This window comes from Oncorhynchus gorbuscha, linkage group LG15 (genome assembly GCF_021184085.1).
Source record: "Oncorhynchus gorbuscha isolate QuinsamMale2020 ecotype Even-year linkage group LG15, OgorEven_v1.0, whole genome shotgun sequence".
Lineage (NCBI taxonomy): Eukaryota > Metazoa > Chordata > Actinopteri > Salmoniformes > Salmonidae > Oncorhynchus > Oncorhynchus gorbuscha.
Genome location: NC_060187.1, coordinates 41802392 through 41817430, shown reverse-complemented (window position 1 = coordinate 41817430; position 15039 = coordinate 41802392). Strand labels below are relative to the sequence as shown.

The 15039-nt window shown below is 41.4% G+C and overlaps 1 protein-coding gene and 1 pseudogene across 3 annotated transcripts; both read right to left on the bottom strand.

Annotated features, from left to right (window-relative positions):
* Positions 1-2853: 2853 nt before the first annotated feature.
* LOC123997249 lies at positions 2854-4505 on the bottom strand (annotated as a pseudogene).
* Positions 4506-10726: 6221 nt separating this feature from the next.
* Positions 10727-14418, bottom strand: LOC123996496 (nicotinamide riboside kinase 2-like). 3 transcript variants are annotated; one of them, XM_046299868.1, is made up of 8 exons: positions 14193-14418; positions 13180-13270; positions 12696-12828; positions 12298-12472; positions 11862-11933; positions 11637-11743; positions 11424-11509; positions 10727-11319 (listed from the first exon to the last, which is right to left on the bottom strand). In XM_046299868.1, exons 1-7 carry the CDS (start codon positions 14216-14218, stop codon positions 11424-11426), a joined length of 690 nt encoding a protein of 229 aa, XP_046155824.1. In that variant the 5' UTR covers positions 14219-14418; the 3' UTR covers positions 10727-11319. The 3 variants fall into 3 exon arrangements, with proteins under 3 accessions (XP_046155824.1, XP_046155823.1, XP_046155825.1); XM_046299867.1 differs by having other exon boundaries at positions 10727-11322; positions 14193-14417; XM_046299869.1 differs by having other exon boundaries at positions 10727-11322; positions 12696-12744; positions 14193-14414.
* Between the last annotated feature and the right edge of the window lie 621 nt (positions 14419-15039).

Genomic DNA, 15039 nt, shown 5'->3' with positions numbered 1-15039 from the left:
AGACTTTTCCCGAAGCCACTCCTGCGTTGTCTTGACTGTGTGCTGAGGGTTGCTGTCCTGTTGGAAGGCCAACCTTCGCTCAAGTCTGAGGTCCTGAGCAGAATCTGACTAGTCCCCCTGTCCCTGCCGGAGAAAAACATCACCACAGCATGATGCTGCCACCGCCATGCTTCACCATGGGGGTGGTGCCAGGTTTCCTCCAGACGTGACGCTAAGCATTCAGGCCAAAGATTTCAATCTTGGTTTCATCAGACCAGAGAATTGTGTTTCTTATGGTCTGAGAGTCTTTTAAGTGGCTGTTGGTAAACAAGGTATTTCTGTTTTTTTATCAATTTGCACACACACAAACGTTTTGCTTTGTCATCATGTGGTAGTGTGTGTGTATGGACTGATGAGGAAAAAAAATATTTCATACATTTTAAATAAGGCTGTAACAAAAAGGGCATGAACATTCAGTAATGTTGCAATTGTCATTATTCAACAACAAAATATATATATACGTATATATATATATATATATATACACACACACATTTTAAGAATCGTAATTGGTCGACCTCTACTTGACACAGGCTACTGTTTGGCCGTAGCCCAAGCCGAATACATGAAAGATACCCAATAAAACAACAGTCACCTTCTCTTGTGAAGGCCAGACATAAGAGAGAGAACAACGGCTAAACCTGGTCTTAACTTTCAATGCTCCATCCCCCTGCCTACATCCCCCTCAGATAAAAAATTTTAGACCTCCAAGTCTGGTTCATCCTTGGGAACTATTTCCAAACGCCTGAAGGTACCACGTTCATCTGTACAAACAATAGTATGCAAGTATAAACACCATGGGACCATGCAGCCATCATACCGCTCAGGAGGGAGACGCGTTCTGTCTCCTAGAGATGAACGTACTTTGGTGCGAAAAGTGCAAATCAATCCCAGAACAACAGCAATGGACATTGTAAATAATGCTGGAGGAAACAGGTACAAAAGTATCTATATCCACAGTAAAAACGAGTGCTATATCGATATAACCTGAAAGGCCACTCAGCAAAGAAGAAGCCACTGCTCAAAAACCGCCATAAAAAAGCCAGACTGCGGTTTGCAACTGCACATGGGGACAAAGATTGTATTTCTTGGAGAAATGTCCACTGGTCTGATGAAACAAAAATAGAACTGTTTGGCCATAATGACCATCGTTATGTTTGGAGGAAAAAGGGGATGCTTGCAAGCTGAAGAACACCATTCTAACTATGAAGCACGGGGGTGGCAGCATCATGTTGTGGGGGTGCTTTGCTGCAGGAGGGACTGGTGCACTTCACAAAATAGATGGCATCACGAGGGAACAAAATTATGTGGATATATTGAATCAGTCAGGAAGTTAAAGCTTGGTCACAAATGGGTCTTCCAAATGGATAATGACCCCCAAGCAAGTTGTGGCAAAATGGCTTAAGGACAACCAAGTCAAGGTATTGGAGTGGCCATCACAAAGCCTTGACACTCAATCCTATAGAAAATTGTGGGCAGCACTGAAAAAGCATGTGTGAGCAAGGACGCCTACAAACCTGACTCAGTTACACCAGCTCTGTCAGGAGGAATGGGCTGAAATTCACCCATCTTATTGTGGGAAGCTTGCAGAAGGCTACCCAAAACATTTGACCCAAATTAAACAATTTAAAGGAAATGCTATCAAATACTAATTGAGTGTATGTAAACTGACCCACTGGGAATGTGATGAAAGAAATACAAGCTGAAATAAATCATTCTCTCTACTATTATTCTGACATTTCACATTCTTTAAAATAAAGTGGTGATCTTAACTGACCTAAGACATGGCATTTTTACTAGGATTAGAAGTCACTATCTATGACTGTGATATGTGGTTGTCCCACCTAACCATCTTAAGATGAATGCACTAACTCTGCAGTGCATTCGGAAAGTATTCAGACCCCTTTACTTTTTTTGCTACATTACATCCTTATTCTAAAATCGATTCAATTGTTTTTCTTCCCTAAATCAATCTACACAAAGGAATGGGCTGAAATTCACCCATCTTATTGTGGGAAGCTTGCAGAAGGCTACCCAAAACATTTGACCCAAATTAAACAATTTAAAGGAAATGCTATCAAATACTAATTGAGTGTATGTAAACTGACCCACTGGGAATGTGATGAAAGAAATACAAGCTGAAATAAATCATTCTCTCTACTATTATTCGGACATTTCACATTCTTTAAAATAAAGTGGTGATCTTAACTGACCTAAGACATGGCATTTTTACTAGGATTAGATGTCAGGAATTGTGATAAAGTGAGTTTAATCGTATTTTGCTAAGGTGTATGTAAACTTCCGACTTCAACTGTATGTATTGCTCATTTAAATGGTAAACAAGACTTGTCTGTCTTGATTATCATTGGAAAGTGCATGGTAGCAGAAAATGTCCCCCTCCATCAAAGCAATTTAGGATCAACTCCTGTGGAATCAATGACACAAACACATTTCACAGTACCAGAAATGAAATGTGTACATAACTGATATACGGAAAGTCTCTATGACTTACAGTTCCTGCCATGGACATAGGTTCCTGTGAACCTGATGTCACACCTCACTATCAAATCAAATGCATTTATAAAGCCCTTCTTACATCAGCTGATGTCACAAAGTGCTGTACGGAAATCCAGCCTAAAACCGCAAACAGCAAGCAATGCAGGTGTAGAAGCACAGTGGCTAGGAAAAACTCTCTAGACAGGCCAGAACCTAGGAAGAAACCTAGAGAGGAACCAGGCTATGAGGGGTGGCCAGTCCTCTTCTGGCTGTGCCGGGTGGAGATTTTAACAGAACATGGCCAAGATGTTCAAATGTTCATAGACTATGTTGTTTGAGAAATCCGACTCCTGCGCCAGGTATGACATCATGAGGCAAGATAGGACAATGACATGTTGCTAGTTTGGCAATAGATTTTGGAAAAATGAAAAAAATAATATTGTTTCCAGGTGGCACTGTGATGTCAATCCACTCGCAGTCAACGTTGTCATTGTAGGTGTCATAGCACCAAACACATGTAAAAACCCCCAGATGTGATGAAAAACACCAACTGATTGATTGGTTGACTGATCGATCGACTAAACTATCAGAGATTGGGTGTGTGTGCAATGCAAGCCAAACGTCTGCGGACTCTTGGGTCACAGCTGGTGTCCTCCTGACAGAAGCTGGCCTTGTGTCCCTCTGCCACCTTCCTGTCTGTGATGACATCCAGCAGGTCATAGTTACTAAAGGCCTCCATGCTGTGGTAATGCTGGTGGCAACTGTTCCATTAACACTGGTGTCTGGGTTTGACTGGAAGGAAGTCAGCTGTCCCCTGGTTCTTCACCCTTTGGGGAAACCTCAGTCCTGTAGTCTCTGACACCTGGTCGATATGTTGACCTCAAAATAATCAACTTTACATAATGACTAAGACCAGGAGTTTCTTCTGACAGTGTGACCTGACCATAACTTTCTTGGTCAGAAAAAACTCCTGTCCCCAATTATGACTGATAAGTGTATGGAAAGTCATTTGAATTATCATTAATGACAACTTAATAAAAACATCATAACAAGTTGGTATTTGTTCACCTATTATTCTTTAGAATACACTGAGGAGGAGTGTACTTTTGACTTTCATTTGGAGTTTATTGTACTTGGTAGAGCAGAGAGACAAAATCTAGGTCGGATGCCAGGTTGTATGGCGCTCCATTATTATACTATTACTTCTGAGCCGGCCAACGCCAAACAAGTCTGGTCCAAACAACCAGTCTGATTTCTACCTCATCAGTTAAATAACTGTAGATGTCATTTGTGAGATAATACATAGATGACGTCAAGGTAAATGTTTTAGCGCAATTGATCTTACACGGATATGCATAATCAATCATAAAACATGAACTCCTACCATGACATACCGTTTTCCTCTCCAGCACATCTCAGGGCATACATCTGTACAAGTTGAATATAATAGGCAGCTTGGATATAGTAGGGGCCAGGAACAAGGTCTGGGAGACCAGAGAAGATGCACTATTGTAAAGTGGCTGTTCCACTGGATGTCATAAGGTGAATGCACCAATTTGTAAGTCGCTCTGGATAAGAGCGTCTGCTAAATGACTTAAATGTAATGTAAATGTAGAAGAGAAATCACAAGCCATTCATGTTAGTTGTATGATTTCCAAGGAAGTGTGAGAGTTTTATAAATTGTTTGTAATATACTGTACTTTTATATGGATGTAAAAAATAATGCAAAGCAAATACTCTATAAGGTATATTTTCGCATCCCCATCTACTTTACCGTTATGAAATAATCTGGTGCCATAGCCTGTTCTCGGTGGATGACGCACAGGTGCTGTGCTTCTCCCGCATAACGGGTACATGTTATAGAAAACTGCATTTTGGTGTTTTTTGTTTGGATCGGTGGGATCATCAGCTGTCATATTATTACTTTCAATCGTTCTTGGTTGCTGGGGCTGCGAGCGAGTCCACGCCATTGTCAGAAAGCGCACTCAGCGCAGTTGGAGATGCATTTGATTCTGGAGCTGAAATGCGTTTGGATGAGAAAATGGAATCAGAGGCTTGGGCAGTGCGCTGGGCACGTTGTGTAGTGTTTGCATCATCGGCATCAACCATGTACCCAGATGTGGGTACCTGGGTTGATGCTTATTGCTTCTGGTCTCTCGTGTCGTGCCTGGTTTGTGCCGCGAACATGCGTAATCTCCTCGCTTTTAACTGGCGACGCAAAACTTCTCGTTGAACCGGCAGGCTGACATCATCCCGAGCAGAGTTTCGTCCTCCTCTCGGGATCCCACTGCCTGAGAACTCCTGGAGAGCCCCGAGACCGGTACCGTTGGAAGTAGAGCCGGTGCCTCCTTGGGGAGGCAGACACGCTCCTGGGTATCCCGCCACCGGCTCCGTGTCCCTCGGGGATGTTTCTGGCTGCGCTCGTGCATTGGCGGCCAATGGCGAAGATGTATCGACCAATATCTGAGCCCAGAACCAAGACGTCTGACTCACTGTTCAGCATATGTTGGGTTTCGATCGAATACTCTCCTCCAGATTCAATGTTCTAGTTATATAGAGCAGGGTTATCCAACCCTATTCCTGGAGAGATACCCTACCGTAGGTTTTCCTTTCAACCCCAGTTGCAACTAACCTGATTCAGTTTATCAACCAGCTAATTAATAGAAACAAGTGCGCTAGATTAGGGTTGGAGCGAAAACCTACAGGAAGATAGCTCTCCAGGAACAGGGTTGGTGCAGAAGTTGGGTGATGACTGTTGAAATTCCTCTCGGTGGTCAGGTAGAGCTCAGCAGGTAGTCTCCTCGTCTGGGCCGGTGCGTGACATTCAGACCGCGTGCTGTGTAATCTATACACCCGACAGTTGTTCTCCCATTGGATTCTGTGTCTCGCGTGCGTAAATGGAGCTGTCCAGTGCTTTAACGAACCCGAACATAAAGCAGGCAGAACGGTAGAAAATAACATGGTTAAACTTATTTGAACTATAGGAAACTCTGTGACATTAACATCTGTAAAAATGTAATCTAAGTGATGCTGGGATACGGGTGATGTTTTGTACACACACTTGATTCCGTCATGCAGTTGCGCACCACATCTCCACAGTGAATGTCAGGTATAACTACTTGGAAGGTGGAAAATTAGGCACTCACTTTCATATAATTAGTTTGTCTACGCATGCGCAGACAGGAGAAAGGGCTTCTTTTACAAATACCATGTTTAATTTAACCTTCAGTCTATATAACTATTTACACTTTGCGCATAGCTGGTAGGTAGCCAATTCTCAGTGCACGTTGATATTTTGTACTGAAAATGAAAGATATCTAAAAGCAAATAAAGTGATCTTAGTTTTAAAAACTTATGTCCCTGATTGGTCATCCAAATTTGATACATGTTTAGTCAAATATCATGACACACCTTTCGGCATTAATTGGGAACCTCTGTCACAAGTGACTAATCGTCATCATAAGCAATACGTTTTATACGCGGATTAAATATAAAAACATTCATAATACTTGAGCAGAAAATGTGTCATAGTAGGAGCTATTTGCATCATGACATTAAGCACACAGGCAGGTGGCGCGCGCTGTGGCCGCATGGCTCTGTGAGATCCATTCACACAGTGTATTTGAATGGTAAATTCCACACGGTAAAATCACACAGCGGGCTTTTTTTGTGTTAACTCACACTACTTCTCTGAAATACTGTAGTGCATAGTTCCGAGTTCTGTTTCTCTATGACTCTCTTTAATCTAGTAACTCGATTACCACCACAAAAACCTTGCCCCATGATGGAAGTGGACCTCTAGGGAAGGTAGCCTGTTAATTTACTGAGTGGAAAAAACGTAGTGCACTTGACTCGGTTAAGACTACAAAATGCCTGCCATAGGACCTGTCGTCAAGTTTACCCCTGTGCTATTCTGTACAAGGTAGCAGTCATAGGGTTAGACAGAGGACTCTAGATGGATAAAACTTGTTTGGGCATGGACATTGATTGTCACTGAAGGGTTCAACTGTGTGGGACCTCCTATTGGTTGAGGAAGAATCACATGATTCCATCCGGTCATCAGGAGGGATCTGCCAATTAATTGTATTCATGAGCAAACACTAGGTGGCAGTATGCATCCTTTCAGTTTGTTTGCCAACTCCTACATGAAGTAGTAAAAAATGTACTACTTCAAAATGGAGATTTCCTCAATGGCGCCATCCATGTGATCACAGAGCCATAATGGGACACATAAATATGATATCTGTATACACTTAATTTACTTCAAGAGCACCATGAAAGATGACAAGGTTGACATCTAAATGAGGGTTGATTTTATAGCCATAACATCTGCAGTGAAGAACAAACATGCAATACTTTTTGACAGTATTACCCAGACATTAATTATATAGTTACATAAGGCCGTGAAACTGATCTGTATCTCACTTAATGGTTTATGATGATTGGACATAATCATTATGGAAGTGTTGGCTGCTGTCAAACAGCGTGAACTTTTCCTTCCTCAGAGATGTGATACCTAACAGGTCAGATTTGTTACGTCCTGGTCAGATATGTTACATGAAGCCTTCACGTCAGATCTGTTACAGTGCAGGAGTCTTAGAATAGTCTGCAACTGAAGAGATCTAATTATCCCTGTCCGATGGCAGTATACAGTAGAGTACGAATGCCTGCATGTTATGAATAGTATGATCAAAAGATTATGTAAGCTATTGCATATACTGTGCATAAAATGTCTCCACAACCACTTTTGTGGTATACCAGTATAACATATACATTGGATTTAATAGAGTAAATATACAGCTGAGTTCTGTGCCAATGCAACTTAGATGCAACAGTTGTCCAGACATTATATGTTGCAAGGTGACAGAGGATAGGGACAGTAGGTTTCTGTGGGAAGGCACGAGGTTTATTGTGCGTCATTCTGTTTCCACTCATTATATGCATGATTGAGAGGGTGTAGAGTGGCTTCATAAGAGCCCATGATTGAGAGAGCAGGTCTCACTGTTCCCCTGCTTTGTCCCCCTCTGATGCATTGTGTACTTTTGCTGGAAGAGAAGCAAGGTTGGGTGCAACCTGGTCTCAGAGCATTTCATATATTTCTGTATGTAAATCTGGGACACTCCATTTAGTATGATATGTTACGTTTGGCATGGTATGTACTGTAATAATTTGTGGATGTCCAATACCCTTTTTGTATATGTTAAGAATTACAATTCGTATTATGTTACGAATTCTGGCTAGGTGGCTAACATTAGCTAGGCTCAGGGTTAAATTTAGGAGTTAGTTTAAAGGGTTACGGTTCGCTAAAAGGACTAGGAGAAGGGTTAGCAAACATGCTCAGTAGTTGCAAAGTAGCTATAAAGTAGTAAGTAGTTAAAGTTGCTAAAATGCTGAAGTTGTCCGTGATGATTTGGACTCGCAACCTTTGGGTTGCTAGACAAGTAGGTGTTACACGCCCACCTACTCACCCTGACCATTTCATTTTTGCCTTAAGTAACCATTTGTCTTATGTAACTATACCAAACGTAACATATCATACCAATTTGAGTTTCCCGGATTTACATTTACTATGTTATGTTTAGTCTATGAGACAAGGCTGAGGGTAGGGAGCTGCCTGTCAGTCAGAAGGGTAGCTATGGGCAACAGGCCAGTCATGCTGTGGATTCCAGGGTGGGGGTGTCCATCTTTATACAAGTACAATATGTCCTCCCCTGACAATGCAGGAATCCCTGCTAAATATAAACACTCCGCCTGTCTATGTCCACAAGCACTCAGAGCCTTTTAGCAATGTGTATTTGAGGGCCTGTCTTCCAGAGGACAACCATTACAAGGTTAGCTGGCTGCGTTAACTGGATGTGTGTCAACGGCTGGTTACTATATCAGTCTCCTACAGGTTCCTCACAGCCCTTCCCCTGTCAACAGGTTTTATTTATTTAAGGTCAATGGGGCACAGGTCACAGCTAGCATTGCAGGTAGAACTCTGGAAAGTCACTATGTTAGCTGCCAGTAGTTGCTGAGAAACCATACTATTGCCGTGTTATTACCACTTTGTGTTGTAAAGTGCTAATCTACCATAAATTATTGTATATTTAAAATAATTTCTTCACATTTGATCAGTTTAATTATTTCCATGTTTTATGTTCATTGCACCAGCTAATATTATGTGTAAACAACCCCCCTTGTCATCTGTAAACCAGATTTGTACATTTATTTCAAACAAGGTGGAGTTGTAGCATTTTGTTCAGAACATTTTTGGTACTTCACTGTGTTATGGCAATGACTGTTATAATTGTTGACAAGTTCAGTAGCTATAAATTAAGATCAGTCCTTAAATGAATACAATTATTTGTTCCAAAGGGGCCTTAACAGATAATAGAAAGACTGTAGACACAAGGCACAACACTCACAGAGAGGAGCACCATCGGTCAGGCAGTGACATAATTATTAAAACCAAACAACAATATCTGTGATGCTGCTTCAATAGCCTAACCATGCCAAACATTACACAACTAGTATATTACCAAAAGAAAACAGATCAACACTCCTTTACGTTTCAACCTTAGGACAGCGAGGGGATTCTTGTGAGTGTACAGACTGCCAGGAATCTAGTCAGAAGTTTACATACACTTCGGTTGGAGTTAAAACTTGTTTTTCAACCACTCCACAAACTTCTTGTTAACTAGTTTTGGCAAGTAAGTTAGGACATCTACTTTGTGCACGACACAAGTAATTTTCCCAACAATTGTTAAGAGATTAATTTCACTGCATCACAATTCCAGTGGGTCAGAAGTTTACACTAAATTGACTGTGCCTTTAAACAGCTTGGAATTACAGAAAATGTCATGACTTTAGAAGCTTCTGATAGGCTGACAATATGAGTCAATTGGAGGTGTACCTGTGGATGTATTAAGGCCTACCTTCAAACTCAGTGCCTCTTTGCTTGACAAGCAATGGGATAATCAAAATAAAAACAGCCAAATCCTCAGAAAGAAATTGTAGACCACAAGTCCGGTTCATCCTTGGGAGCAATTTCCAAAAGCCTGAAGGTACCACATTCATCTTTACAAACAATAGTATGCAAGAATAAACACCATGGGACAACGCAGCCGTCACACAGCTCAGGAAGGAGACGCGTTCTGTCTCCTAGAGATGAACATACTTTGGTGCGAGAAGTGCAAATCAATCCCAGAACAGCAAAGGACCTTCTGAAGATGCTGGAGGAAACAGGTACAAAAGTATCTATAGCCACAGTAAACCGAGACACAACCTGAAAGGCCACTGCTCAAGAAGCCAATACTCCATAACTGCCACAAAAAAAGCAAGCCAGACTACAGTTTGCACATGGGGACAAAGATCATACTTCTTGGAGAAATGTCCTCTGGTCTGATGAAACAAAAATTGAGCTGTTTGGCCATAATGACCACCGTTATGTTTGGAGGAAAAAGGGGGAGGCTTGCAAGCTGAAGAACACCATCCCAACCGTGAAGCACGGGGGTGGCCGCATCATGTTGTGGGGGTGCTTTGCTGCAGGAGGGACTGGTGCACTTCACAAAATAGATAGTGAGGATGGAAAATTGTGGATATATCAAAGCAACATAAAAAAAAAATCAGGAAGTTAAAGCCTGTTCGCAAATGGGTCTTCCTAATGGACAATGACCCCACGCATACTTCCAAGGTTGTGGCAAAATGGCTTAAGGACAACACAGTCAAGATATTGAAGTGGCCATCAAAGCCCTGACCTCATCCCCATAGAGAATTTGTAGGCAGAACAGAAAGTGTGTGCAAGCAAGGAGGCCTCTACAACCCTGACTCAGTTACACCAGCTTTATCACGAGGAATGGACCAACATTTCCACAACTTATTGTGGGAAGCTACCTGAAACATTTTACCCAGGTTAAACAATCTAAAAGCAATTCTACCAACTTAGTTCACGTAAACTTCTGACCCACTGGGAATGTGATGAAAATATAACCTGAAACAATTCACTACTATTATTCTGACATGTCACATTCTTAAAATAGTGATCCTAACTGATATAAGACAGGGAACTCCTACTTGGATTAAATGTCAGGAATTGTGAAAAAAACGAGTTTAAATGTATTTTGGCTAAGGTGTATGTAAACTTTATTTACTCATACCCCTTGTACCCACAATTAAGTTGAGAACTGTAAATAAAGACAGGACACAGGAGTAACATTGAGAAATCTGAACACATTTTAAACAATTTACCTGCCAAAACAAAACCAAGTACATACTAACAAAGATGTAATATGGTCAAGTGACCACTCTACTCTAACAAAGGAAATACATTTCCTCAAATATGGAAGGAAAGAGGCCAGTTCAGGTGGGACCCTTCTAGACCATGAAGGCAGAGGCACAACTCCAATCAATAATTATTATTTGTACCTCAAAGTTATCAAAATGCCATGTGAATCCACTTATATCAGTTCCTTTGTAACAAACGTAAACATTAAACATCTACTTGATCAAATAAGACACATTTAGAAATTTGGCATTTCGCATTGACCTCCATTCAAAAAATATTTTCATTGACAGATGGTCAGAGTTTGTCCCCCTCCCTCAGATACTAGGCAGTGGTTTGATTAACACAAGCAATGGACTAACAGATTAGATAAGAAAACAGAAATCATTCTGTCAAACATAAGTTAACATTCCTTCAATATAATTTACACAATAAGAAAAAAATGCTTCAATTTAAAAAAAAAAGAGTATCTTCAGTCTTGATGCTATTTACAGGTCTATACAGGTTTGGGGATGGAGTTCCTGCTGTACAAACAGAAAGGTAAAGTTCTCACCACACTCAATTTATCATCATCATCATCATCATCAACACAAGACAGAAGTCAGACACCAGTGTCACCTCTTACCTATAAACGATTCAACAGTGTATTCTGGATGTCCTCATACACCTGGCTGTAGATCCCTTCTTCTGATTTCAAGCCATCCAGATATGCTATAGAAAAATGTAAACCTTGATCAGGACATTTGTCAAAGGGAAGTCATAGCTACTAGCACCAAAATGCCTACAAAAACCAATAACGTTCACTGACAAATGGAAAAGAGGCTAAATGTGTATATACCGATGTCTAAACCGCTCTCAACCATCTCATTCCTGTGCTTCAAGTACATGGGCCACACATGGCCTTCAAACAGACCCGGGGGATCAGGGACGGTGTATTGTCTTGTACTAAAAAAATAAGGGAAACAAAATTATGAATTTAGCACAACTTTCCAGGGGGGCCAGAACGACTACCATACTATAGCTACATATGAATATTAGTGATCTGATGCCTCTCCATTCCCACCTTCTCCTCCTTTTGCACTCTCCGTATGGAATGGAGATGTAGTAGCACTTGTTATACACGTCCATCAGGGGCCTGGGGGAAGGAGGAACATGACATAACAACTTTTAGTTCTCCTCAACTCTCCACCAATGTACAATTCAGGTTCTCAGAGCACCATAATACAGATAGCACACTCCTGGAGACCACATCCATTCAGTTGACATCCTCCTACTTAATCTAGCTAGCTGACAACACTGCCCAGACACGTCACTTGAAAAGACACCGTCCAAATATTTGTAGTCATATTTCTTCAAATCCAGTTGAGAGCATGCAAGCATTAGTTGTCATAGGAATAGGGGACAAGCTATTTGAATACATGTCACACAAACCAGCTGATTACTCTCATCCCCCCATTAACTAGTACATTTCCAGTTAGCAGTGGTGCAGACAAACTCACTTGTAGTTGTACAGAAGGAAGCCCTCTACAATCAGAATGTGGATCTGCTGATCTGGGTCGGCAACCTCTGTGGAAGGGGACACGTTGACACCGTGGGAGTGTGCAAACTTCACTGGGTTCTCACTCCAGCCTCGAATCGTGTTCACCATGGCATCCATGTCCAATGCTGTGATCACTGCATAGAACAGAGAAAGGCAGAGGGGAAGAAGTTTAGCAAAAAAGGGACACACCTGGATGAAGAAATGTATTCAGTCTTGTTTAATGGGAATTGTGCTCTAGGGTAGTATTAATATTTATGCATGTACTATCAAATATGACATTTTTAGGGATGCTTTGTTACACTAAGGGACAAGTACAATGATCAGTTATGAGTCTCCTACAGTGAAATCCAGGCTTACCATCCCACTGTCTAAAGCCATCCTCCCCGACTTCTATCTGGTCAGGTTTCTGAAATAACACCAATAAAACATTGCTGCAAGCGCAGGCTGATCTGAATACGGGCAGATCCCATTGCAAGATGTGCACACCTAGCTGAAGCATGCAGGTATAACATGCACAAGAGCATTGAGAATCCATATATAACCAGAGACATCAATAAAACAGGAAACAAAGCACAAGAGCAGTGAGCTACTCAGCACAAGTTCTGATCCTGTACAGGTTAATGCAGTTTAATTTTAAAAAGGTGGCAATAAGCAAGGCGTGCGTGTGAAAAGACAACTAGGTTCATTTACAGCATACTACACAGATCTAATAAAAGGGAAGGACAGGTGCCGTAGATGCATCATGGCTATTGGTTAATGTGTGAGTGTTTGGGATATTTTCCATTAACAAGGTCATGCAAATACAACACTGTATAGAGACGTTTTAGCAGACCAAGTTTACCTTGAAAAAGTCATCTTGATGCACCACACAACAGTTAGGTAGTGACTTGATCAGCCTATTCGTCAAAGTGGTTTTCCCACCATTAGTCACACTGAAAATAGATAAACATGTCATGCGATTTAGTAAGGCGTCCGTGTATTCAAAGTCTAAGCGGTCTATACACCACTCATCCGCATACCTTGCAGGAATTATTGCAGTAAGTTACTCAAATAGCAGTCAGCATTGTATGCATTGTAGTAGTAGCTAGCAACCTAACCATTGTGGCGGGACAGGGCACATAGCCGGCTACCTAAAATAGCAAGGTCAACAAATGTTAGCTACTCTGAATACGTCTGCAATCAAACGTTTTATAACTAACGTTAGCTAGGTAAGTTTGCAAAGTGGGTCTCTGAATTTAGTCAGAAGCTTTGAAAACAACTCGGAACGTTGCCAGTCCTACATTTAGCGTTAGCTAGCCTGATATTCATCCAAGTACATTTTTTACATTATAGTAAAACATTGCTGGCAAAAAGCAATATTCATGCTTAATAAACATGTATATTACAAGCTGCCAGTAAGGAGAATGGCGCTCACGTTTGCAAATTTAGAAATTGAGACTCCCTCCAATGTGTTCAATGTGAAAGTCCGCGCTGGAATTTTAAATCTCCCGCCCGACTACGACAACATACAAACGTGACAGGCGATTTGCTAAAACCAAGTCCCCAGTTAACTACCTACAGCACATGGCGTTAATACATTGCCCTAGTCATTTATTTATGTTTTATCCCTGGATCCTTACCGTTTCTTATTTTGCATAAATAACTTAAAATGTTAGACGAGAAAATCAACGTTGATAGGTAACTAACGTAGCTTACCCCCTTGTCAGCTAACGCGTAACATGGCATGTGTTTAGATTTTTATACCGGTGTTACGTTTATCAACTAAATCATTTATAAAACATGGTTTTACAAATAAAAAAAATACATTATATAATAAAACAGATTTTCAAACGACAAAATAAAAACTGAACTTACCCGCCAATTCCTATAACGTATTTCATTTTGAGTCGGTTTTTGAAACTTCTGCTCCTAGTCCCAGCTGAAGTGACACTCACAATCAATAACAAATACAATCCAACTAATACGAGGCAGGGAGTAACTCAAGTTTCGGTGTTTTAGCTCAAGTTTCGGTGTTTTTTCTCCAGTGTCGTGGCAGAACCTAGCTGTCTTTACTATTTCATTGATGAAGAGGCGCGAGCACTCAATTTGTAGACAACTGTGACTTGCGTCACGCAGACGTGAGCTCAGATTTGTGTCATTGTTACAGTGACCAATCACTGTCCCAGAACACCCAACGACACCAATCAACCTTGGGGTTTCTCAAAGATTTGCATATTCATTTTTATTTAACCTTTATCTAAACAGGGAGTCACATTGAAATCATTTCATTTCATTTAAGTCATTTAGCAGATGCTCTTATCCAGAGCGACTTACTGACTTAAGGTGCATTCACCTTATGACATCCAGTGGAACAGCCACTTTACAATAGTGCATCTAAATCTTTTAAGGGGGGGGGGTGAGAAGGATTACTTTATCCTATCCTAGGTATTCCTTAAAGAGGTGGAGTTTCAGGTGTCTCCGGAAGGTGGTGATTGACTCCGCTGTCCTGGCGTCGTGAGGGAGTTTGTTCCACCATTGGGGGGCCAGAGCAGCGAACAGTTTTGACTGGGCTGAGCGGGAACTGTACTTCCTCAGTGGTAGGGAGGCGAGCAGGCCAGAGGTGGATGAACGCAGTGCCCTTGTTTGGGTGTAGGGCCTGATCAGAGCCTGGAGGTACTGAGGTGCCGTTCCCCTCACAGCTCCGTAGGCAAGTACCATGGTC